We start from the raw sequence: 26,306 nt of genomic DNA, 5'->3' as shown, positions 1-26,306 counted from the left end.
TTGCAAGTAGTTGCAGCAGTTTCCTGAATACGAACAAATTCAGTGCAATCAGCAGACAACTGTCGATTCTTTCTAGTCAAGTAGGTTACTGCCCTGTTTTTACTTTTGCGGTGTCAACTAACCGGTGAAAATGTTATTCTTAAGTCTAAACTGATATTAGATGAGAAACGACAGATGTTGCAGTAAAAACCCTTGGTGAAAAAGCGGCTGGCTATTTCAGAAGCCCAGTGTACTGAGAATGTATTTCTGATGTAAAAATGAAAAATCACATATCAAAACACTTGCCAGCGTATCAGTCCAATCTAGGTGCAGCAATTTCCAGCAACTTTCGCCAGCTATTCCTCTGGGATCTTAAGGCATTCCCAGGGCTGAAGGGACATATAATCCCTCCTGTATAATCTGCATCGGCCCTGCTGTCTCCTCCATCTGAACATGCATGGAATATCTCACTAGTAAGGCATCTAAGCAGTCTATTGTCAATTCATTTATGTCAGCATATTAATTATTGATTCAACTGATAGCAGCAGCTCTATTTAAGACACCAAAATGATGTAAAACAACATATATGAACTTACAGAGTCTTGATAGAGCGCAGAGGGGTGAACAGTCCTTTACTGATGGTTTGCAGCTTGTTGTCATATAATGACAGGAGATTGAGGTTCTGTAGGTCTTGAAAGGTGTTGACTCTCAAACAGTTAATTTTGTTGGCATTGAGCAATCTGAAATGCAAAGAAGAGCCATTAACATTTGCTATTCATCTGCCTCTGTTTTGTTTATTTGGCTGTATTATCTGTGCTCAAGACAAACAAAAGATAAACGCACACATCGATAATGAGAATTCATTTTTCTCAGATGCATCTCAAATGCAAAACCACTATTTTCCTCTCCTGTCATCTACTCACTATTTCATCCTCTGTCCCTTACCAAACTCACCCCTCCCTTCCCTACATACTCATGATTATACTTTTTCTCGATGTGACACATAAATTTGAAAATTGCAGTTTTATACTTTCTCTTCTGGAGCAGGAGGGGAATATCCACCGTTGGGTGTGTGAGTGTAATACCTTGTTTTGATGGGAGAGACAGATGGTGAAAGGAGGGAAAGGCAGGAGGAAGAATGGATACAGGGTGGTGGAAATAATGGAGTGAGACAGTGAAGGGACAGGTGAAAATTTAATTTGGACTGACACAGATATATATATTTAAGCGAACGTGGCTGACAAGCAAAATGGAGGAGAGAGGCAATGGGAAATGAGAAATGTGATAGAAGGATTAAGTAAATGACAGAAAAGTTTTCACCTCTACCTTCTCTCCATCTTGCTGTCTTTTCATATCTACACGTCATTAGCTGATATTTCCAAGTTGTCAGCTTTTCCCTGTATTTCCACCTTTCCTCTTTTCTTGCTTCGGGTCTGTCTCAGTCTCCACTTTTCCTCTTCTTTCACCCTCCCCACCTCTTGTCTTTTGTTACATTCTTTTTTCTCTGTCACACACTAAACAGTCTACTTTTTCCCTTTCTTTCCCTGACAGGTAACTAACTTGGTGCTTGGTAAGGCAGTTCATTCTCAAACCACTCTAACGAGTGCCTGTACTGGCACATCTAATTTATGCATATACACACACACATACACACTCGCAGGTGATACATGCACACGTGCTGCTCTGCGACATATCCACGCCTCATTAGGCGGCTCACAGGGGGAACTAATTACTTGAAACCGCACCAGTAAAACAAAGCAGCCCAGAGATTATAAACAGACCAGTAGCTATATAAAGCAATAAACACATCTTTGCAGTCATAGGTTAACATGATGCTCTATTCTATTCAAGAGTGAAAGCTGAATGTAATTTATAATTATTACACTATGTGAGTGAATCTTGACAAACTGACTGCCTTCAGAGACATGAGAGGTTTTTGTGTCAGTGGTGAAATATTAAAAGGCATTTCTTCCATTCACCTGCTGAGTGAGTGCTAGAATGTTTCAATACGTGAGTATTAGCTAATCATTCAGTTTGTTATACACATGCACAACAATGGGACTGAATCATCCTGTAAATGGACAATGCATACATGCATGAAGAAATATAAGGAAATGCTCTTTCCAATTTGAGTTGTTCATTGATAACAGTGTCACATACTGGTTGACACAAAAAGCACAAATTTGATCTCCCAGTAGTTATTTCTGCTCTTCTAATATTTCCTGCATGTATACATTTGTTCATATCTGTCTTCTTTCCAATGTCTACGTCAGTTTCACTCCTCATCCAGCCATCCATTAATTTATCTATCCATCCACATCTGCCCACCCCCTTTCCCTCTCTCTTTCTCTCTTACTATGCACCATGCATCCAAATGATCCACCTAAGCCTGTAAAAGGTGTTTGTGGGTTAGGCTCACTCGTCCTCATTCTCTTTGCTTCGCTTCACTTTACGATGGAAAAGCCCAGAACATTAGCTGTTTCTGCAGTGGACTGCGGCATTTCCGAGGACCATATGCCACATACAGTACTTATGTAGCTGTTATAGAATTTTTTACTGCATGTTGAACCAGCAGCTGCAGTTTGAATCTGTGCCCATGAGGAATTATTCAGAATTAATAGTTTCCCCCCTACAATACGTAAGATAACAAGAACTGTGGGAGATTACAGTTCGTATTGTAGCACACCAATTTATTTGTTTCATACTTAGCATTTTATACTGACATACACAGATAAATGACAGTTCAAAGGTTAATCGTGGAAGACAACATTCCATAGTAGCTGTTACTGCACAATAGTGAATAACATCGACCCATACCATTGGCCTTAGCTGTGATAATTGTCCAGAGGTGGATACGGACTGCTGATGCCAAATTAGTAAATCACCATAACCAGGGAAAATTAAGTACACTTCATATAAATGTAGTAATTTCTGCCTATTATGCTCCACTGAAACCAATTAATGCCAATTGGAATTGCAAAAAAAAAAAAAAAAAATGCAGTTCCACAGATGGCCACTTCAGAAGTATGTCAACCTGAAGTGACAAACTCTGGGACCAAAACACAGCAGTTGTCCTAAAGGCCACCTGATGCTGGCGTCAAGAGCACCAATACCTGCAGACTGCTGTGGTTTTATAATGCATCCTGGAGGTGTTCCAATAATGCTTACAGTTAGAAGCATTGCCTCTTTAATTGTCAGGTGTGCTAAACTCGCTGTAGCAAACTACTGCTGTATTCTAGGCCTGATAATTCAAATCACTGAACTGGACCCCTCATTCATGTTGGTGCATTTTGGAGTATTTTTAATTGAGTTGTCTTTTAAATTGACTGGCTGCACAGGGCTATAATGGACCTCCTTATTTATTTTTTTATAGTTTATTTGACCAAATATTGTCATGTTTGGCTTCAAACAATAAAAAAAGAAAAGTAAAATCAGACATTTTACATGTTTACTGGTTGATATTTAGTAAAAGAAACTGAAGCTGTTTGAACATTTGGCTCAAACTGTATACAATGTTTCCTCAGTAGTTCATTCTTTATTGGGGTGTTATTATGATTTCGTATTTTTATTATTTTATATACTGCCCAGTGTATTTTTTGGATACCACACACATGCATCCAGCCACACACAGAACAACAGACCAGACAGACGATACTTACAGTAGCTGCAGGGAAACCAGTCCATCAAATATTCCCTTGGGCAGTTCGGTGATCTTATTGCCATATAGTACCCTGAAATGGACAAATTACATGACTTTAAAGCCTTGAGACTTATGTGATGTGAAGTCCGACGTGTGGCCTAATAAAATATTTTTATTGGTCCTCCAGAGTTTCCCTGCTGATTCTCTTATTTTGAGAACATTCTGGGAGTTTTGGTGATGCTACTGAAAGAAGATATCCTGTACACATTTCTGAGACACATCACCCTAAGTCCAATTTTTAAATAGCTTACTGTGTTAATGTTGTTGATCAATGGAGAGCTATAGATTTTTGGTCTTTGTTTAAGTTAAGAATTGAAAAATTGTTTCAGCCAGTAACAGAAAAGAACACTTAGTCTACCTGAAAACATCTAAATAATAAAATCTGCAGATACACTCGATTCGCCAACTACTTGAAATGACACTGTAAACTAAAATACCCTCATTGTTATTATTGTATTTCTTAGCCTGACCCATCTTCCATTAAATTACAACTATTCAGCTCTCCAAAAGGCAAGAAAGACGCTCAGTGCATCTCCTAGGAATGAAAAAGTCATCATGTTCACTCAACTGGAAAAACTATTTTAGTTGGAAGAACTGAAATTGTGTTGCAATCAAAGACAAAAAGCTGTCTGTTTCCAGTGGAAACCATTTTTTTAAACTTCTGTCAGATGAAAACATGGACATCACAGTCACGTTGAAACTAAGGCTTTTCTCACTATGCATACTGCTTTTTACAATTGATCTCATTTATTAGTCAAAGACCGAAATTAGGTTTGAGATGTGCTTCCAGTTGCAGTTGCATAATTTAAGTCACTGGAACAGTTGTATGTGTTGTAACCTTGTGCTTGAGCAGGACTCCAGTGCAGAGGTTTAGCCTCCCAGTGACATTCCTGCGTATGTGTGTGTAAGTGCGTGTGCTTGTTTGTGCATATACATGTTCAGTCGTAACACCCAGTAGGGTTCACCTTGTCTGCCCCTTCTTGTCTGTCTCATTTTCATGCTCCAGATTGATTCAAATTAAACTGTCCTTCATGTTCTTATCACTTTCACCCTCAGAGACAGACACACACAGACATAGTGAGTGATCACAGACATGCACAATTGCATACACAACAACATATTCACAGATGCACGTACAGAACATACACACATTCGGCTGCACTGTGTTCCCCTTGTCAGCATCAACTGTGACAACATTTTTATTTGCTTAATGTCTGGAAATGCAATTACTTTTCTGTCTGGATGTGTGTTTGTGTACATGTCTGTGTCCGTTTACATGCACATGTGTCATACTTACAATGAGGTGAGTGAGCGAAGGCCACTGAAAGCATCGGCAGCAATGTCAGAAATCTGGTTCTTACTCAAGTCACTGGGGAGAAAGAGTGGGAGAGTGTGTGTGTGTGTGAGATTACTCTAATACACAGCAATGGGGTTCATTTTTGTGCGAATGTCCTAGAACTGTATGAAAAATGATTATGCGAGAGTACATCAGCAGAGGTCATGGCACGGGGACAAGAGTAAGAAAGAGGGGACTGAATATATAAGTAAATGAGGGCAAGCGAGAAAATGGAAGCAGTGACATGTTAAGTGCAGTTCATGTCAGTCAGTTTTGACTGTTGTAAGATATATTGTTAAACACTGCTGCTGAGGAGAGGTTAACACTGTGAGCAGGCGGGTGAATAACCTTGTAACCTTGCACGTGTTTAGCATTTTCGGGCATCTGCATGATAACAACTTTTCCAGTATTAATCTTTATATCTGTATGACTGTGTACATAGTATATTAGTTATTAGTTATATTAGTTTCTGTCATAATTTGGTAAGATGATGGTTGAGGAAAAACCTCAATCATAGGTCCTTATAGTGAGGTATAATGATTCTGGTATTTCTTAATCTTACTTGAAAATCTAGTAGTGGGCTTTTTAAAGCTTTTTAAAGCCTTTGTGTACATATGCAATTTTTCAGTGGTTAATTGGCCTTTTTTATATCTATTTACAACACTTATACCATTCAGTCATGGCATAATAACACTAAGATTAGCAATCATAAAAAATATCTTAGAAAGTAGACATTTGTTTAGAATGTAGTTTGCCTAAAACTTGTTTAATATATTGAACATTATTATTTAATACTTGTGTGTATTTGCATGTGTTTAGATGTATGCAGGTTGTTCCAGACAGACTCACATCCTCTTGAGTTTCTTGTAGGCAGAAAAGGCTCCAGCAGGGACACTTTTAATCAAGTTCTGCTCCAGACGACTGTAGAGAGAGAGAGGAACAGAGACAGGAATAAAAATAGAGAAATGGAGAAGATATTTAAACTTTTTAATTACTGAAAAGATCATTTACGTCAACATAAAAAGAAACATTAAATTATGAATTTCCAATACATATATATCAACTGGACACAGTAAGCTCGTTTTTTCTACTTCCAAGGTTATAATAAAGTCCTGTTTAGCCGCCACCAAAGCCAAACGCAAGTGCACAAAAAGTTCAAAAGGTGGCTGTTCCAATCAACATCTACAAAATATTTCTGCCGGTGAGTCAGTGCTTTATAGCAGATGCGGGCCAAGGTCGCTCAGTGTGAAATGTTGTCTTGAGTTTTACAGCTCAGCAGTAATGTGTTTACATAGAGTCATTCTGATGTGAGTGTAGAAGAAGAAAAAGGCTCTGATGAAAATCTGGACTACTGACAACAAAACTTGTACTTCTAATGAAATTAAGGCCAAAGGGGCAGTATGTAATGAGATATGATGAATGGGAACTGAAACATTAAAATGAATGTTAATAGGTTTTTCTACAAACTGTCCATGAACAGTTTTAAAGCAGTTACATGTACAGAATAATCTTTTCAAATATAGTTTAAATTTGAATCTCCAGTAGATTCCTCGATCATTCTCCTCTGTAAATGCAACGCCACTGTCTTTACAAACAGACTGAAAATTTCTCAGCTTTTTCAAAAGGACCAAAGGGAACTCCATCATTTTTTCTGGAAGGCTGCAGACCTATTAGATCATACTGGTAGTAATACTCTATTATCACATAGGGAGCCATCAAAACTAGGCACACAGCCGACATTTGGGAAAATTTACTACAGTTTAGCTTCTGCTCTCCTGATGGTCAAGGAAACCCATTCAACTGTTCATGTATTCTTCATGTCTCCATGGTGTTGTGATGACAAGGAGGGAAAAATGAACACACAAAAAAAATTAATTACTGTTTTATTAAAATGAGTATTTAATAAAAAGTCACAGGAGTAAGATAGAAAATGAGTCAAAACATTGTGGACAAAAGAGAGAAGACAAAAGGCGAAAGGGAAAATCATAGGAGAGGAGTTGGAAAGGAGGGCAATAAAAAGGAAATCAGAGGAGTGGAAAAGTGGAGACAACAGGGGAGAGGAGAGGGGAAATCAGGAGAAAAGAGGAGGATGCAGTGAGGTCCCAAGGCCATCCACAGGGTCAGCTGTCAGGATGATAAATGGAAACTAATCCACCCTTCTTCTTCTTTTCATCCTTCTCTTCAGCCTCCCACCCAGTCATCCTCCTTACTTTAACTCACCATCCCACTCTTTCTTCCCTGATGGCAATTGTATCTGTGCATCATGTTTAAAATCACTGTTTTGAGCCACTGTAGTCAATTCAGAGTTCTAAATAACAAATTATAGTATGGACTCAAAGACTCATTTTATGTGGATAAACTTTATCTTAGTGTGCCAATTTGTGACCGCTGTGTTTTATGAAAACGGACGTTGTCCTGACTTTGAATGCAGCGCAGGTCTTACACTACAGATGCCTGTTTCTTGGCTTGTGTTGCCCTTTAGATTTCATCACTTCACTCCCTGGCAGCCAACAGCACTTTATTTCAACTCAGGGGTCAAAATAAATCAATGTATGGATACTGACAAAGACAATCTGCACACACAACAAGTTACAAATTACACGTAGGGGTAGCTAAACAAGCCTTAGACAAAGACACTTAGAGGCTCAATATCAAAGGATGTATTAAAAAAAGAGACATTTTAAAAAGCTATATAAAAAAATCTATAAGGTTAGGAGGCAATTAAACAACAACAGGAACAGGAGATGAGTTTGGCAGGTTAGCCAGTGTGTTAACAATGGGCTGATTGTGCACGTATACAGAGATGTAGAAAAGAGCACAGACATTAACGTCTGTTGGAGTCAGATATTTGTTGAGGCAAACATGACAATAAAAATTATATTGGTTTTATATTTAACTTGAAAAGTTATGTTAAGATATTTAAAGTGTAGAGTTATACAATGACTCTAAAAGGATCCAGACATGTAGCAGTGATCCTTGGCACTGCCATTCAGAAGGATGACTTTGTCTCCATTAAAGGAATGACAATACATCATCCTATTATACTCTATTGTTTCGTGCTGCAGCAGCAACATTCATTATCACAGATCCAATGCTAATGCTGTGCATGTGTGTGTGTGCGTGTATGTCTGTCTGTGTGTGCATGCCCTGGAGATTTTATAAGGTGTTGTTGTACTTATGGCTCAATCCAAAAACATACCTGTATGTGTGTTTTTTGTTTTGTTTTTTTCAAAGTACAGACTTTATTTGTGCAAACAAAACTACTGTGTCTGCATATGTGTGGGTTGGTGTGTGCGTGACTTTGTGAGAATCTATTACTTATGCTGGGGAGGTATAACGGTATTGGTGTGCAGTTGCGGGCAAGAATTGCTCCTTTACTCACAGAGCAATCAACCAGCTGTCCTCTGTGCAAACAAACAGGGTACAGCGATCAATACGGATATCAAACACGTCCCCCTGTGGCGCGTGTGTGTGTTTAAATCGGTGTGTAAAAGAAAGGAAGAGCATGAGAGAAAGACGAGGAAAAGTGTGGAGCTTAGGTGTAGTCTAAAACAAACTATCACAGCAAAACTCACAATGTGCCACAGCTGGGGATAGATTGGAGGCCTAATTTATCGTTTTATATCTTATAATGCTCAAAAGAGTTGGTGTAAACTTTTACACGTACGTAAACATGACCAAATCACTGGTATGTGGCTAGAATGCAATTTCCAAAACACCCAGTAAAAGTGTAGAAATATTGAGACATATACATACATGTCCAGGAAATGCACGTTATCCCCATCTGCAATAGAATGAACCCACGATACAAGACACATATACATATGAATTTGCAGAATTAGCAAGTAAAGCAGTCTTACATCTCCACAATGCCTTCAGGGAGGTTTACTGGAATTTCAGTAAGGCCTTTACGACGACAGTCCACTATGTTGTTGTTACAGCTGCAGCTGGGTGGGCAAACGGTTACCTGAGGAGCACAAGTCCTGGACTCGGTCTGGGCTGGACCTGTAGAAAGCAATATACAGATATGAGATTGTAATTGCAAATTAAAAAAACAAAAAATAAAGAAACCAATCAGCCAAATATGAGGATGAAAAAAAGCTGATGCTGTTGTTTGGTTTCTAAAGCAACTGCACTACATTCTTCACAAGATGCTATCTTTTGAGATGAAACGGGATTATTTGCTAAACATTACCTGGCCAAGATATGCCTACCTAATATCGCTAGAGTAAGCAGGAATACAGGATAGACATACAGAGAAGAGAAAGGGAAAGCAGGTAAATGGTGAAAAGTGGAAAGATGGGATAAAAATAGTGAACAAATAAAAAAAGAGAAAGAGCGGTCTCTTATTGACAGTAAGTGAGGAGAATGGAGAAAAGTGCAATGAGAGGTGCTTTTCTGTGTAGCTTGTAGGCAGAAAAAAATGAGACTTAAGGCTAATAAAGAGAGCGCAGCCTGGCAGTCTATTAGCGCAGAAAGCTGAATCAGAAGCCTGTAAACATTGCCTGTGCTATCTGCAGCTGATAACACTACTGCTCTTACTGTGGCTTTTTAGCTGATTACACGCTCTACATGCTGTAATTCTGTCAGTGTAATAAACTCAATGCTGAGCTGTCTGGAGACGATAACAACCCTGCGTATAATACCGCCTTTAGTTTTACTATATTCTCTATATTGTATACCTCAACAGCACAGAGTCAGCTGCCAACAGCTCTACAGTGAACACTGGCTCATTTCTAAATTATGTACTACCCATGCATCACTCTTCCTCAAAAATTCAGGTTAACTTCATGAGATGAATGCTATATTTATGCATCAGTATGATGTAACTGCAGCCGAGCAAAGAGAAGGACCCAAAAGTGTTTTATTTCAGTGTCAATGAAAATAGACTAACCACCATTAAAAATAGTGATATCTGAGTGTAAAGATCTGTCGCTGAAGCACTGTGTGTAAATTTGTTGTTGTCAACTCACCATTGCAGACAAAATCTTTCTTCTGCACATCTGGGACGTTGAGGCCCCTCATGTGGGCAGGGGCCATGCACTGGGTGAAGGGAGCCAAGCCCCGCCTGGCTCTGAGCCAATCAGAGAGCCAGGACAACTGACAGTCACAGTGGAGGTTGTTGGAGTGCAGACGGCTGAAGTGAGATGGAGGAAAGAAAGGATGATAGATTTTTGTGTTTAAATACGATTATTATCCAATCCAAAATAATATTTGTGACTGGAAAAGAAATTCTTAACAACTCTGGGTACAACAGGTCAGAAGAACACATCACTAAGAGCGTTTGAGTCTGCATTCGAATAGAACAGACTGAATTTTTTGTTTTTACGCATCTTTGCCAAGGATCTTAAGGCTACTTTTTAGCTGAAACATGACAACACATACTCTCAGAGTCCTTTAGTCAACCCTCATTTCTCCAAGGTCTGTGAGAATATGACTCCCTCTAGAGTGATGGAACACAACACTAAATCACAATTTCTTTAGAAACAAAAAAAATCCCTAAAACACAAAATAAGGAATTACAAAAGAAAGACAGAGACAGATCTTTAAAAAAATGAAGAAATTTAATTTGGTCAGATGGGAAACAGACCAAAAACAGGCCAAGCAATAATTAGAAACTATGAGTGCACAACAAGAGCAAGAGTGAAAATCACAAAATACATCTAAGGGTGGGGTAGGGGGGAAGGGGGGCAATTAGAAAAAGATCCTACTTATTAATATGGCCTTATTTGGTTGTTTTGGCTTGTTTTATTGCCCAGAATGACAAAATGTGATTAACATGAACATGCCCTTTACAGAGGTGATTGATCTTAAAGAGCCTGGAATAAAGTCTTTTAGCAGCTATTTGGTTTTGGTGATGTTTTTGTGATGTTTTTGAGATGGCATTTAAAACATGTTTTTGTTTTTATTTTTGTAAAATCAGTGGCAACTTATTTTATGTAGCTATAATCAAAATGCTTTTGTTGTTGGGAATTGAAGGAAGACATATACCAATTAGCCATATTCCCAAAAAAATACATAATGATGTTAAATGCAAAATTCTGTTGGGAAACCTTGACCCTCAATCTGATCGTGCATCAATGGTAAATTGACCTGGACCCTACTTCATAACCCACGAGACCCCAGAGGTCTTTTGCTCTAGTGACCTAGTGGGTAACAGCTATACTGCAGAGGAAATGTTGTGGCTGGCTGCTTATCATAACGACTATTCAACTGACCTTTACACTTAAGATAAGTAGAATTGTTATCAGGTGACAACATTGAGAATTGATTTCAAGTGATATTTAATGCATTTAAATTATTTAAGGAAACTTGTCACTCTAATAGGCTTTTTAAAATTCACTTGTAGCATTAATTAAAAGGTTCTGCTCTCTATAGAAAGCATCAGGTGTTGTTTCACGGAGCTCACTCTCTACAGGCTGCACTGGTTGGACTGTATTGGCACCTCGAGAGAGAGAGAGTGAGCGAGAGATGAGGAGGAGGAGGAGAAGGGTGGATGAACAGCAGAATGTCTTGTCAGCGTATTATATGCCAGCCGGGATATCTGGCCTTTCAGAAGACAGGCCTCCTTTTGTAATAAAGCAGAGGACAAATCCTGTTATGGAACAGAGATGGTCTCATTGATGCTAGCAGCGGGGGCAGTGGGTTTTAATACCGCTCTCCCATTATAAATCCAGTTTATAGTTGCACCCCTGCCTGGAGATAGCCACGTCCTGGCCCACCTCCGGCTCAGCCTTAATTACTGACAAGTAGGATTAAAACACAGGGGAGAATGGGAACAGGCAGGGGGTATAGAGAGCTGTGTTTATGTGTGTGTGGACTGTTGTTTGTGTATAGCTTAAAGTCAGTTTGAATGCATCTGTTGATGTTGTTGGTTGCAAGTGACTAGAGGCATTGTGCAAGCTGGTTAGGTAAATGAATGTGTGTCTATATATATGTGTGTTTATTCTTAGAGTCATGCTGGGGGGTTACTGGACACATCTTGAGAACAGTTGTGCCCCAAATAACACCCACACAGTAAAGTAGCAGTAGGAGTTCTGATCTTTCCACTGGGTCAAGTTTATGAATGAAAGACACCATGATGTGATACCATTACTACTAATAGGCTACACGGACACTGAAGAAAAAGAGAAAGAAATATGGATTATAGCTTCAGGGAAGGTGAACCACTTTTTCCTCAAAGAAGTTTTTACGCACACAAACACATACACGCACTTCTAGAACTTCTCTGCTAATCATATCAGGGACATCTCTAAAGATTTGATTGAATGAGTCGTTTTTATAAAGGCATCAAATTCAATACTGAGATCTGAGGGTGGCAAAAGAGAACGGTTAAAAAATTTAATAGAGAGAAAGATGCAAGACGGGGGGGAAAAGCAGAGGGGGATGGTTACTGGACGTAAAGGAGATGTGGTAGAGAGGTAGGGGACTAACATGAGGCATAGAAAGAAAGGGAGGGGTAGGAAAAATACAAGACGAGAAGAGTAACAGAATAAGACAAGTGCGGAAAAAAAAAGATTGAAAGGACAGAGGAAGCAATAAAATGATCCAGACTTTACCAGGAAGGAGAAAACCAATGGAGATAATGAGGCGAGTAAAGACATTTTAGAGAAAAATGAAGGGAAGAAAGTGATTTAAAAAAAGCTGAGACATACTGTAGAAGATCGGAGGAAGATGGGACAAATATGAAGCAGAAACAGGGAAGAGGAAGAACGTGGAAATCAGAGGAGACAGTCACTCAGTGTTGACAGAAAACAGAAGCGGACGAGGGTCTCTGATTAAAAGATATTGGATATTGGTAACTCTGTACTCAATCTGCTGGCAACTGTGTAGCTGTGCTGCTGCCTGAAATCCAATTTTAAAAGCCTGATTTCAAGCTGTATTGCCACTAGAGTTGCAGCAGCATGCAAGAAAAATGGAAACCCCGCTATGTGATTGGCTATTGATGGCTGTTGTCGGTCAAAAGTTGAAGCACAAAAATGGCTGTGAAAGATAAATGGATCTGTGTAAATGTTATCCTGCTTGTATTTAGCTGGGTTTTATGTTTAAAAATCCCCATTTCAAAATGTTAAGTAGAGCGGTGTGACCACACAAGAGCCTCTCAGAAAATGATGATTCGGGGAGGAAATCCCATTTGGTGCATGCCATGGTTTGGCAGAATTCAACCCCAGTGTGGCCAGAAGGAATGCAACCCACGGTCTGTCTCACAGAAAGTCCCACGAGATTACGATTAGAGACTCCCTCGAGATGTTGTGCCATCACCTTGGCAACTGAAAGATCTCTTTCACACAACTAAGCAGAAAATGCACACATACACACAAACAAATCAAAGCCCCCTTTAAATCAGTCAGAGATGATAATTTGGCTTGGGTTCATCTTGGACCACAATAGTGTGTTTGTATGTGTGTGTGTTCACATCAGTAACATCAGTAAAGGAGGTTTCTTTTAATGAATCAAAGCAGATTGAACTATAGAGCCTAAACAAGTCTTTCTTGTGGCATTAATGAGGTTACCATTACTCAAGCGTGCATGTGTGTGTCTGCGTGGTACATGCACATATTTGTATTCATCTCTGTGTATTTGTCTGAAAGTCTTTATGTGCCTGTGTGTACGTAATGGCCACATGATTATTCACAGTCATGAAACAATAGAAGAGTCAGTCTCTTATTATGGCAAGATTAGCCAATCACACTCTGCCTCCATCCTTTATATGTGTGCATTTTATTATGTGGTATGAGTATGGAACTATGCATCACCTATGTAGTGGTCCGTTGTGAGTTGAGTCATGTGTACAAGGTGTGTATTAATATGTAATAAAACAGTAACAGAGTCCTTGTGTATCAGTGTCTAGAGTATATGTTTGAAGATTTCTCTTTGTGCTTGATTGTGCATGTCAGAGTGTGTAATACTCACAGTGTCCGCAGCTTTGGCATGTGGTTGAAGCTGGATAGTGGGATGAGGGTGATGTTGTTGTTGTTGAGAGTGCTGGACACACAAAAACAGAGGGACAGGAAATCAGAGATGCAGTTTTTTTTACCAAAAGCCAATCTTGGTGCAACTCACTGGCCTTAAAATCGTCAGAATATATTTCATTGAAATAGAAGGTTTAAATCCCTGTCATAGTCACTTTATTGTTAGTTCTGCAATATGTAAGCGACGTACACAGGATCAAAATATTGTTTCCCCTGGACTCAGAAGAATGAATAAAAAATAAAAATAACATAGCTACAAAAATATGTGATACAGGTATTAAAATAAAGAAGTATCACAGTGTCAATACTCCCACTACTTCTCAAAAAATTAATAAATGATAGGGGACACAGGTGGGGATGGGTATCGAAACCAGGTTCTTGTTGAGAACCGGTTCCCACTGTTTCAATTCCTTGGAGTTGTTTGCCATTTTTACAAACGATTCCCTTATCGATTCCAGTCGCCATGAATGACGTCACCACGTTGCGGAGCATCATTTACCTGGCAGGAAACACGGTTATAAGTTTGGTTATACTTTACGAGAATGGATGACAACAGGGCAACTTGCAATACTTGCAAAGTAGATATTTCATTTAAGGGAGGAAACACTACGAATATGCAAAAGCATTTGCTCACAAAACACGCAATGACCTTACATGAATGTCGTGTTTTTAATTCCGCTCCGGACTCGTGAATCTCAACCCAGCAGCAGCGGTAACGTTTGCACGTCCTCTCCCGTTAATGCGGCAGGTAAATAATCAACTAACAGTGCATATTATGTTAGCGCAATCTGCCTTATTACAAACCTGCCATTACTGTGCATTTAGGTGACCATGATGAGACAGACAGTCTGGCTCAGATGCTGGCAGTTCTTGCTGTAGTCTAGCGGTAGCGTCTCCTTTCAGGCCAGGATAGACGAATGTCACCGAGCAGTGACTCAGTTTGTGGTCAAAGGCTTGCACCCATTTGCCACAGCAGATGATTTTTGGTAAGTGAATGTGTTTAATTGTAGGCAGGGACATTACTGGATATTCTTGTGTAATTGCTACAGAATCATTTATGTTATACTTTGTTATTGCTACAGAAGAATATTTATTTTATTATTTTACATTTACAATGTTTTTTCCTGGAGACCCTGTGACACCCCATTGAAGAGCCGTAGGCTGGATCTCTTAAGATCTCACTGTTGGGTTTGTAAGGCCATGTTACTCCTAAATTTCTATCTTGTTCAAAGAGAAGATATAAAAGAAAGTTCTAAGCTAATCGATCTTAGTGTTCTCCTTTTTTAAAAAGAATCGATAAGAGAATCAATAAATACTCGAATCGTTAAACAGAATCGAAAATGGAATCGGAATCGTGAAAATCTTATCAACACCCATCCCTAGACACAGGTTTCAAACAGGTTTCAGAGCTGTGAATCGAGAACCCTGAAAAGATTCAAAGTACATCTGAGGAGTTCCAATAAAGAATAAAGAGTTCTTCCAAAAAGCAGCCTATAAGAGGGAAAACAATCTTTGTTGTTCAACTATTATATTTAACCAAACGTTACAGCTCAACATGAGTAAATTATTATATTTACCAAGTATTTGAAATTTAACTCTGAATGGTTGTAAGAATTTACTTCTTCATCCATCTGTTTTCTACCATTTATCAGGGTCCGGGTTGTGGAGGAAGCAGTCTAAGAACACTTGCTGATTCCTTTTCCCCAGCGACCGCCTCAAGCTCTTATGGGGGAATACTGAGGCATTCCCAAGACAGCTGAAAGATGTAATCTCTCCAGTGTGCTCTGGGTCTGCCCCACTGACTCCCCCAGTTGGACATGCTCAAAACATTTCACCTAGATAACTGAACCACAATGAATTTTGCTAGATATTTAGTCAGTTTACTAAGGAAAAAAACACACACACACAGGATGGCTTATTGCTCTCAATAAAAGCCATCAATTTCATTTTAAATCTCTTCAAAACAAAATGTTTGAATTTAGACATTTTGATTATGTGCAACGCCATCATATGCATACAGAGCATATACTGTTATTTCATTATTTATTAATACATGTACGTATAAACCCACACTCTTTCTTCAAAGCCTCTTCTCGTATATCTCATAAGCAGGTCACCTCTGTCTCTGCCTATTAGCTGCCTCATATTGTACACTGTGTCTCATATCTAGTATCGACATAAAGCGGAATGAAAAACAAGGCTGACTGTCATTACAGCCAAACACGCACATACACACAGCGTTTATTGATTCTCTGAATTTTTTTTTTCTGAGGATATGGACAGAAAAATGCAGAAAATACCAGTGATCAATCAGTCTTAATCCTAGAAGGAAAGTACATGTGGTAGGCAGGACATAGATATGTGGCAATTAAAAAAGAAAACTACTGTTGTTGATATTGTGCCACCAGATTAACACTGGTGTGTCCTTCTAATGACTTTATAAGACTCTGAAACTCTACTAGCAGCAGGTGATCACTCAGAACAATTTTGTACTGATTTGCAGTGATTTTTCCTTCTAAAGGGGACAAGTGAATGGTAAATGGTAAATGGCCTGTATTTATATAGCGCTTTACTCGTCCCTAAGGACCCCAAAGCGCTTTACATATCCAGTCATCCACCCATTCACACACACATTCATACACTGGTGATGGCAAGCTACATTGTAGCCACAGCCACCCTGGGGCGCACTGACAGAGGCGAGGCTGCCGGACACTGGCGCCACCGGGCCCTCTGACCACCACCAGTAGGCAACGGGTGAAGTGTCTTGCCCAAGGACACAACGACCAAGGCTGTCCAAGCCGGGGCTCGAACCGGCAACCTTCCGATTACAAGGCGAACTCCCAACTCTTGAGCCACGATCGCCAAATATGCCAGCAAAATGCCCTCTTAGCGTAACAAAGTGATGAATGTCTTTAATGAGGTTTTAAGGGTTCCGTTTTTCCCTTTTATATGTCCCATTCCATTCATCCATTCGCTTCCGCTTATCCTTTTCAGGGTCGCGGGAGGCGCTGGAGCCTATCCCAGCTGTCATAGGGCGAGACCTGTCCAGGGTACACCAGGTCGCCAGTCTGTCGCGGGGCTAACACATAGGGACAGACAACCATTCACACTCACATTCACTCCTAGTGGCAATTTGGATTATCCAATTAACCTATCCCCACAAGCTGCATGTCTTTGGACGGTGGGAGGAAGCCGGAGTACCCGGAGGGAACCCACGCAAACACGGGGAGAACATGCAAACTCCACACAGAAAGACCCCGGCCTGATGGTGGAATTGAACTCAGGACCTTCTTGCTGTGCGGCAACAGTGCTAACCACCGTGCCACCGTGCTGCCTTATATGTCACCTTTCTAAAACAACTAAAGCTCTAACTATACTTTCTGTGTCCATGAGTCTTCAAGGGTCGACTTGGGTCCAAGTCAAATTTCGTCACTAGATGGAGAGCACAAGGGATGTTCAGATATCTGCTTGTTTTTCATGACCCAACAAATTTATCCACTAAGAATTTACGTCACAATATACCAATTTCACTTCCCAGATGGCGACTTCAAGTGGACTTGACTTCTCAAGAGCAAGAGCACATAATTAAGCTGTAAATAAGCATCCACAAGTTCATCCAAATTAAAATACATTAAAAGTAGAAGTAAAAGTGGAAGATTTTACTTTTATGTGTTTTTATTTATAAAAATATTATTTTACATTGAATTAAAAACAGATTTTGTACCACTGATTCTATATAATCAAAATAGACAGAAACTTCCAAATGGATGTGGGGAGAACATAAAAAAAAATTATGACCTCCTTCATCAGAACATGCAGGACTGTTCAAATGGCCTGAAGTCAATTTTTCACGGGACAAAGTACACAGTGAAGTCATGAGTTAATGAATGATCCTTGTTACAATAGAATACCCGGGATTTCCAAAATTTATATTACATTATAATTTTTCTGGAGGCTTGTTGAAGCCAACATCCACACAAGCCAGTGCAACCATTTTCTTTGTTTTTTTCCCCCAAGTTTCATGGATCATTAATTTTACTGGATAGAAAATGGGCCTAGTTTACTTTACATATCACCCGAAACCTTGTGTATTCAAAGAGTCATTGTTTCGAGAAGAATGAAGACTGAGTGGTCATTTTTTTATATCTGAAACCCGTTCATTTTTCATGTTTGACAGTGTGTTTTTAATGCTTTAAGACAAGGACGAGGTCAAATTTCTCTGACAAATGGCCGAATTTCAGGATGAAAGGATTTTTCACAGCATCTGCATTATGTTTATGCTTAAACATACAGTGTCACCCAGGTTTGATTTCAACCACAAAAATCAAGGATGGTTTATTTTACATACTGTACTGTCGTCACTGGTCCAAATAGGTTCATTACAGGGGGGTTTGCTGTGTTTTTACTAACACCCACTCAGCCTTAAAATAGACTGTTTTTGCTTCACTCTGTTGATGTTACTACTTTTCTTTCTCGTTAATTCTTTCTCCTTCCGATTCTCTTTCCACATTCTCCTCCCTGCCAGTATAGCCTCAGTGGCCTTGGTAGACGGATAAAGTTTCACACTCACTCTCAAATACACACACACACACACACACACACACACACACACACACATCGGGAGCACTGCTATGGTCAGCCCTGTCAGGAGTGATTCCACCCAGTATATATAATTTAATTGTGGAATAACAATAATTTCCCCCTGCAATTTCCCTGTCAGTTATTTTCCCACTCACCCTGTTCAGCCCCCTTCACTTCTTTCTGCCTTAATAAAGTAGTGACTGTACTGACTTACGCCAAGGTAAACACTAAATACATCATTTAAAAGTCCATGACTATGTTTTATATTGTGGCCATGTTTCCCAGCGCATTTTACACGCCTTAAGCCACAACTACGCCTGCAAAAGAAAATGAGGTATTCCTTGATTTGAAGGGATCTTAAAAAAAATGCAAAGAGAGGAATTGAGAGACGCTGAGTGATTGTTAGATAAGACATGAAATTATTTTGCTTACTTAAGTTACTTATGTTTGGCCAATGGTTTTGTTGCTTCCAGCTGTTTGAGGGAGGCTTTTCTTTAAGTTTATTAAATAGGTTCAGCTGAATAGGGACACTCTCTCTATATATGAGTTTCTTCAACTTCTATCATAGTGACAATTTCTTTCTTTTTGGAACAGTGCTAACTTCAGTAATATTTCATACATATGAAATATTTCCTACACGTATATAATCCTGTTGTTTGCCTTATCTTTGTTTTTAGTAAACAATCTCATTAGTTTATTTAAGTCAAAATTGCTGTGTAGTTAATTTATTTATGGTCTCCCAAAGATATTACAATTTCTGTAATAATTAAAGTAAACAAAATCTGACAACAATTAGATTTTGTTTACTTAACGTTTGATATATTATAAGCTGCTGTAGTTAAACTACCATTACACTGGTGTGTTTTAAGAATCACAAATTATTAATAGTAATTAAGAAAAAGCAGACTAAGCATGGCTGAGTTTGAGTTAACTTTTGAGGTATCATTGTATTCAGGGACTGGCTATTTAAAGGGCCAGTTCAATTAGGGCACCAAAATGGCTCGAGTCAGAATTGGTTGCAGCCTTAAAACTACATACAGTGGAACCCCGACATACAAAATTAATTTGTTCCCGAGGTTTCGTAAATCGAGAATTTTCATATGTCGAAGCACCCATCGCGCCTTTTGAGTGAACGATAGGCTATAGGCTAATTGCTAACTGCAACAACAATACGCCGTTCAAGTGGAACAGCGAACGCCAAGGGGGTTGTCACATGATTCGGAAGGCATTGTGGGCATTGTAGGCATTCTGGGCTCAGCCAATCAGAGCCAGTGGATTTCGTTACGTGGGCATTTTGCCGTAACACGGGCAGAAATATTGCCGTTAAGTGCCTTCGTAACTTGAATTTTTCGTTAAATGGGGTATTCGTAAGTCGGGGTTCCACTGTACTATGGTTACACCACAAAAAACACAGTGCAAACAGGAACAACGGCTACGTAATCATGCTCCCAGTTACAAATCCTTCACAAGTGATGTTATATAGTCAGGAAAAGAAAACATGTTTATGCACTGTCTATTAGCATTCTGGGTTACAGTGGTGGGATTATGTTTGGAATAAGAAAGCATTCTTTGGATTTTCAGTGTCGTGCATTGCTATTTTTGTACAAAATCTGTGTGAGGTAAACAATTATTAGGAGGTTAACAGAGATATTTAATATGTGTAAATCATTTCACCTGCCTTGGTAGTTCTAAGTAGTCTAAATTCCTATCTGTTTTTAATCTTGTAACTAAAAACCACCAGGAGATCGTTAGTTAGTAGTCAGTTATTATTATTGTTGGTGAAATGTTTACTTCACCCTTCTACTTTTATCCTTATATTTGCCTCCTATCAGAAACAAACTCTTCATATGTATCACTTTTAATTTGAAATTTGGTTTTCCTACATTTCTGCCTTCTAGGTTAATTATACATGAAAAGCCAGTTTGGAAGAAAAATCACATTTTGTTTTTGCAGTCACAGTAAAAGAGAGCTCAAGGACTTTTCCAACAATAGTGTTTGCAACACACAATGTTTCTATTATAAAATGCCTATTCAGCTTTTTTTTTCTTTTTAATTTGAGATAGGCTGCAGTGACCGCTGCAGTGGTATTGCAGAGTAGATCCATGACTCTTGAAAGTGTGTATGTGCGTGTGTTTGCCAGTCTTTACGTGTTTGTATGTGTGTGTGTCCACGTGCGAGTGTTCCTTTTATGTGTGTATTCTTGAGTCAGCATGTAGTGTACATGCTTGCGTGTTTGTGCGATGCAGTGATCTCTCTGTTGCAGTAAAAGGGTTTCTGCAGTCAGTGATGGAGGAGACTCTTTAGAGGCAACCCACCAGGGAGATGCTATCGCTCGCGTTTGTATGCATCTGTGTGTGTGTGAAAGAGAGCAATGTTATCGTATGTGTCTTTGCCGCAGCCTACACACCGAGGTCAAAGCCTAGCTCGTCAATCTCTTCTTCCCAATGCACGCACATTCTCAAAAACCAAATTTTCCCTTGTGGGACAATTAAAGGATTATTCTATTTATTCTACTTTATTAGGTACACCTGTTCAACTGCTTGTTAATGGAAATATCACAAATCAAATTAGCTACCAACCACATGGTAGCAAGCCAATGTATTAAGCATGTAGACATGGTTGAGACAACTTGCTTAAGTTCAGCCTAAGAAGAATGGAAAAGAAAGGTGATTTCAGTGACTGGTTGTTAGTGCCAGATGGGCTAGTCTGAATATTTCAGAAACTGCTGATCTACTGGGGATTTCCCACACAAGGGCTTTATAGAGAATGCTACGAAAAAGAGAAAATACACAGTGAGCAGCAGTTGTCTGGTGAAAATGCTTTGTTGATGCCAGAGGTCAGGCGAGAATGTCCAGACTGCTTCGAGTCTCTAAATGCACAACATATCAAGCGTTGAAAAACTAACGACGTTGTGAAGCAAAGAGAGAATCCAACCTGGTACTCGCAAGATCAAATTAAGGTTATACATACTGAACTTAACTAATATTGATCTCACCATTTTTCCTTGACTTTTTTTATCAGGCAATATAAAAAAGATCGTTGGCTATCATTGCACAAATCAGCTAAGTAAGGAATAATAGATTCATTAATCATGTTTTTTACTTCTAATTCTACATGTACACAAGCCTCTGGGACTCTTAAGAGCAATGTAATATTTTAAGTCTTTTATCTGAAATTAAAATTGAATAAAATGCCCTCGCTCTATAGAATGATGTAACCACAAGGTTTGTTTTGAGCACCAAGTTATTTGACCTTTTATCTAAAAAAAGAATTTTTATATATTAAACTCAGGGTTGCCTGGGTGTATTTTCATACATAATCAGTTGTACACGGGAGTCTGCCATTGTGCAAGTTTATGTATGTAATAAAGAGTACTTTCTATTAGTCTCTATTGTGTTCAATCAGCCTTAACAGACACAGATCAATACACAGTCTGAACGTCTGAATTACTACAGCCACTAAAACACAACACTGTGACTTTATGATTGTGATTACAACCAATATTGACTTCACATTTAATATGATTAGTCTCTCCTGTAATCACTGACGTTAGTGATGGTCTGTGAAAAAGACAGGAGTGATGACTGAATCACCAAACAGGATGTGAAGTTTGCCATAAAATAGTCTTTACTTTCTCCTTGTAAGTGAATTATATGAAAAATATGTTTTAAATCTTAAAACTTTCTTTACAAACTTTAATTTTCTTTAAAAAATAAAAAAATAAAAACAACATATAATCTGTCTACCCTGAAATCTTAAATCAATATTCTTTTGTTAATGGAAAGAAACCATTGACTGAAACTGTAACAAAGTAACTGTATGGCTCTGCTTACGATTGCTTTGTTAGTAAAGCTGATCAAGCTGCCTCAGTCATTATAGAGCAGCCTCTGTCATGACAAATATATGAGAATACAAAATCCTTTTTTCTGAGTCCTATTAGATGAATGCCATTGATGTCATAGTGACAATTTGTTGAGTAAATGGTTTTTCCTCTAACATCTGTTGCATATGCTGAGATGTACCAGGGGTCTTTATTGGTTTTAGTCCAAGAAAAGTATCGGAAAAGATAAGAGCATAGTATGAACGGTTTAAAAGCACGAGGTCTGATGACGCCAACAATTGAAGTGGAACAATTTTGCTGCAAAATCAAATTATTTCCCTAAAAACTGCTATCAGGGGATTTGCCTGGAGGAGCATGTAAAGTTCTGATAAACTTTCTTTACTACATCACTTTAATCCATTCACTTTTACAGTTCTCCGTTTTATTATTTGTCTGGCCTTCTGGCAATTGTAGCAGAAGCACAATAAGTTCCCATGCCCCTCTTTGGACATTAATAGGTCTGAAGGCTGTTGCCAGAGATTAAACAAATGTAAAGGATTACATACAGAGAAACAATAAGAATGATAGGAGTGGACAATTTAATTAGAGTAAGATTTAGCTATACTTTTTACCAGCTGGATACTGTTGAATATGGTAATGTGACCTCCAACTAACCTGCTGCATTCAGCACACTATGTCTACAGCTGAGTGAAATTCCATTCTATATAAATACCTAAAATAAAATGCAAAAAAAAAGGTTATTCTGCTGTTAATGTTATCAGGTTCAATCAAGCAAACATGCCTGTTTTTAAATTGAATCTTTTCAGGATGAAATTGGAATTCCAGTGCCGTGACTGAAAAAATATTGATTGGACAGATTAAATGCAAAATGTTATTTGGCTGAAAATAAAATGAGTTGAAAAGCAAATGGGCTGGATAAGTTAAAGCAAGTACAATTTGTTTCAGAGATGAATGTTGATTCTTATTCAAAGCATGTAGTAAAATTAACTGCAAAGCCAATGTAAGCATTGATTTTGAGTATGGAGTGTTAAAAGGTTTAAATTCAGCCTCTGACCTGGAAGCTTCTTGCATTTACAACATATTGTTTATCTCCTGACATAAGCATTTATGTAGCTACTACATGATACCTAATTTAAATTCATCGTATGGTGCATATGTATTATTTTTTTTAGAAAACTACAGCCAGCTAGTTAGGTTCACAGGGAGGAGGCCAAATAATGAGCCAAATCTGGCCAAAACCGACAGTAACCCGATCCACACTGTGCCATTAACAGACAGGTTTTGTACAGATTAAAAATGAGATGGGGGGGTGGGAATATTATATATATATATATATATATATATATATATATATATATAAAAGCAATGTTAGTGGTTAAATTCTGACTTGAGTTTCTTCCTCTGAGTGCTTTCCCACACAGACGCTGTAAAGGGGCTGACTATCGAAAGGCCTTAAAGACTCTTTGAGTTGTCTGAAGAGCCCTCAAAAAAATCTTCCCCCAGTCCTCATTACAGCTTTAAGGAGAGGAGGCAAAATGAAATGCACGGACACTTCAATGCCACATTTGCCTAACTTCTTCATACCTCACACTTTTATTACAAAGAGAGCTAAAGTAACAAGGAGGGAACTTATAATGCATGTCAATCAAATAGGTCATGTCCATTTAACCTTTAAGGATTTACTCCTTTACCTAATGACAGACAGACAAGTGGTGGGATCTGTCTATAGGGACATCTAGAGATAAATATGTTTGTGTATGTCTGTGTGCATGGGTGTATGTTCAGGGCTGGACAGCCGAGTCAGACAATGAGACTACCAACCCTTGAAGTAATCAGTCACAGAGAGTCACGCTATGGTGCAGCCCTGTGCAATGTTTCTGCACATGTAGGTGCGCATGTGTGTACGAGTATGTGTGCTTGCAATGTTGCGTTTGGAATTATTGCCTTGTTGTCTGTGGGTATGTTTTGTGAGCAGAGAAAGAGATTTCAAGGATGCAACTGTTTGAATGAAAACTAGAGTATCTTCATAAGTGTATGTGTTAGATTGTGTGTGTGTGGGAGGACGCTGAGAGTGTGAGCCACAGAGAAAGAAATGGAATATATCAATGAATGCTCCTGTCCTTGTATCCATGTCTTTTGATGAGGAGATTCTTACTTGTAAGTGATTTTTGACCCTTATGACTTTAACACTATAACACATCTATAAAAGGCTATGACGTCTGCAAACAGGCTTTACGGCTTTTGGAAAAGAAGTAAAGCTCTTTGAGGAAGAGCTTTTAGTACTTGAATTGTCTCATTCTTTTTTTTTTTAAACTTTCCCACGGGATTTAATGCCTACTTTCTCTGGCAGCCTGGTGTTAAATCCTGCATGTGTGTTCTGTTTGTACCTGTCAAGTATGTGTGTGTGAGAGCTTTCGGTCCTTTGTGTATACGTGTTGTTCAATGCATATATGCGCGCATGTGCGTGTGCGAGCTAAGCGGACTGGTTTAATAAACTTTCGAGTGTTTGAACAACCAAAGTCGCTCAATTTCACCCACTCATCTCTGAGAAAATTGACATTTCCAGAGTGTTGCTGTTGGAAACCACTCTGGGAAAGCTGAACTGTTTACAACCCAACCCCAAAAAGCACTGAGAGGTTGAGAAAATTACTAGCTATTTTTTAACCAAATTTTGTTTAAGTCTAAAATTATGACAAATGAGTACACGAGTGACCACTTTTTATTTGATGTACGAAACAGTAAAGTACAAATCATTTTTGAGTGAAATGTTGACATTATAAAAATGGTCTGTTATTTTTATATAGTTGCACAAAAACAGGCTGGAAGACGAAGAGAGGGAAGAAAAGGCTGCCGTATTGGTGCTTGAATTAACTGAATAATGATGTTTGCATTATTCCTCACTGAGACCAGTGGGTGCTGACTGCTGCAAGCTTTTCAGAAGGACGAAGGGGGAAAAATATGCCTGTTAGTGTACCAAATTCCTGGAAAAGAGTTATATAAATCAGTGGAATAGTAAGGAAATCCTGGTGAAACATCCAGGCTTCTTGAAGTGGGGTGTAATTGAAAGCCCACATGTGGGGTAAGATTATAAAACCGTTCCTTGACACCACAAACTGATGATGTTGATTTTAATCAAATTAGCTGACACTATGTAAACGGGACCACATCATGTTCATCACTGGACAATTCCATGTGGTTTGGCAGGAGGCTGTATGTGTGCGCCTGAGAGTGAGAGAGAGCAGCTCAGGGGCTTATTTGTGTGCATGTGTGTGAATATGTGTGTAAGAACACAATGCCAGGTTTTTGCTTTGTGATATTTCATAATCATTCAGCCCTGTATTAAAAACGAATAATGAATGCAATATAATATGGGCTTCTAAAATGAAAATCTTGGAGGAGTCGTGTGAGAAAAAAGAAAGAAAAAAGAAAGGAAAAAAAGGGTATTAGAAAGGTTGGAAGACATCTACATAAAAAGCTACTGAAGAGACCATTACACCTTAAATGACAACAAATTAGATTGCAGATTGCCTCTCTTCTTTCACTCCCCTCCTCCCTTGTTCTTTTATTTTGCTCCCATCTTTTCTCAATTGTCTTCTAGCCCTGCTTGACTTCCATCTTAAATCTCCTTTCACTCTCTCTTACTCCTCTCCCTCATCACCATCTCTCCTCCTCTTTCCTGTCCTGCCACCCAGTGGGATGTGATTAATTGTGCGTGGGTCAGGCTGCTGGCATCGAGCTCTTCCAATATCTGAAGCTGGTCCCACCTCTGCATAAGCTCTGCGTTACCCGTTCCCTCCCTCTGTGTAAATCGGCTGGTACTGACTTAATGTGTTACCTGCATGGCTGTTTAAATTTTTTACACTGCCTCACCTCCTCTCTCCTTCATTATGCAATCTT

The 26,306-nt window shown here is 38.9% G+C and overlaps 1 protein-coding gene across 1 annotated transcript in view; it reads right to left on the bottom strand.

The window, feature by feature from the left end:
- Nucleotides 1-26,306, bottom strand: part of slit3 (slit homolog 3 (Drosophila)) — a 240,093-nt gene that overhangs the window by 55,045 nt on the left and 158,742 nt on the right. Inside the window, exons 7-13 of the mRNA XM_086260441.1 lie at nucleotides 13,929-14,000; nucleotides 9,989-10,152; nucleotides 8,876-9,020; nucleotides 5,865-5,936; nucleotides 4,977-5,048; nucleotides 3,639-3,710; nucleotides 576-719 (exon numbers count right to left, since the gene is read on the bottom strand). Coding sequence (XP_086116567.1) covers nucleotides 576-719; nucleotides 3,639-3,710; nucleotides 4,977-5,048; nucleotides 5,865-5,936; nucleotides 8,876-9,020; nucleotides 9,989-10,152; nucleotides 13,929-14,000 — 741 coding nt within the window. The remainder of the gene's footprint in view (nucleotides 1-575; nucleotides 720-3,638; nucleotides 3,711-4,976; nucleotides 5,049-5,864; nucleotides 5,937-8,875; nucleotides 9,021-9,988; nucleotides 10,153-13,928; nucleotides 14,001-26,306) is intronic.

The sequence above is a fragment of the Aulonocara sp. 'chitande type north' Nkhata Bay genome, linkage group LG2 (genome assembly GCF_057382095.1).
Source record: "Aulonocara sp. 'chitande type north' Nkhata Bay isolate Kocher_YH1m ecotype deep benthic linkage group LG2, A_spYH_male_GT1.1, whole genome shotgun sequence".
In the NCBI taxonomy this organism is placed as follows: domain Eukaryota; kingdom Metazoa; phylum Chordata; class Actinopteri; order Cichliformes; family Cichlidae; genus Aulonocara; species Aulonocara sp. 'chitande type north' Nkhata Bay.
Note: the sequence above shows the minus strand (reverse complement) of the source record. Positions and strands in the feature narration are given on the sequence as shown.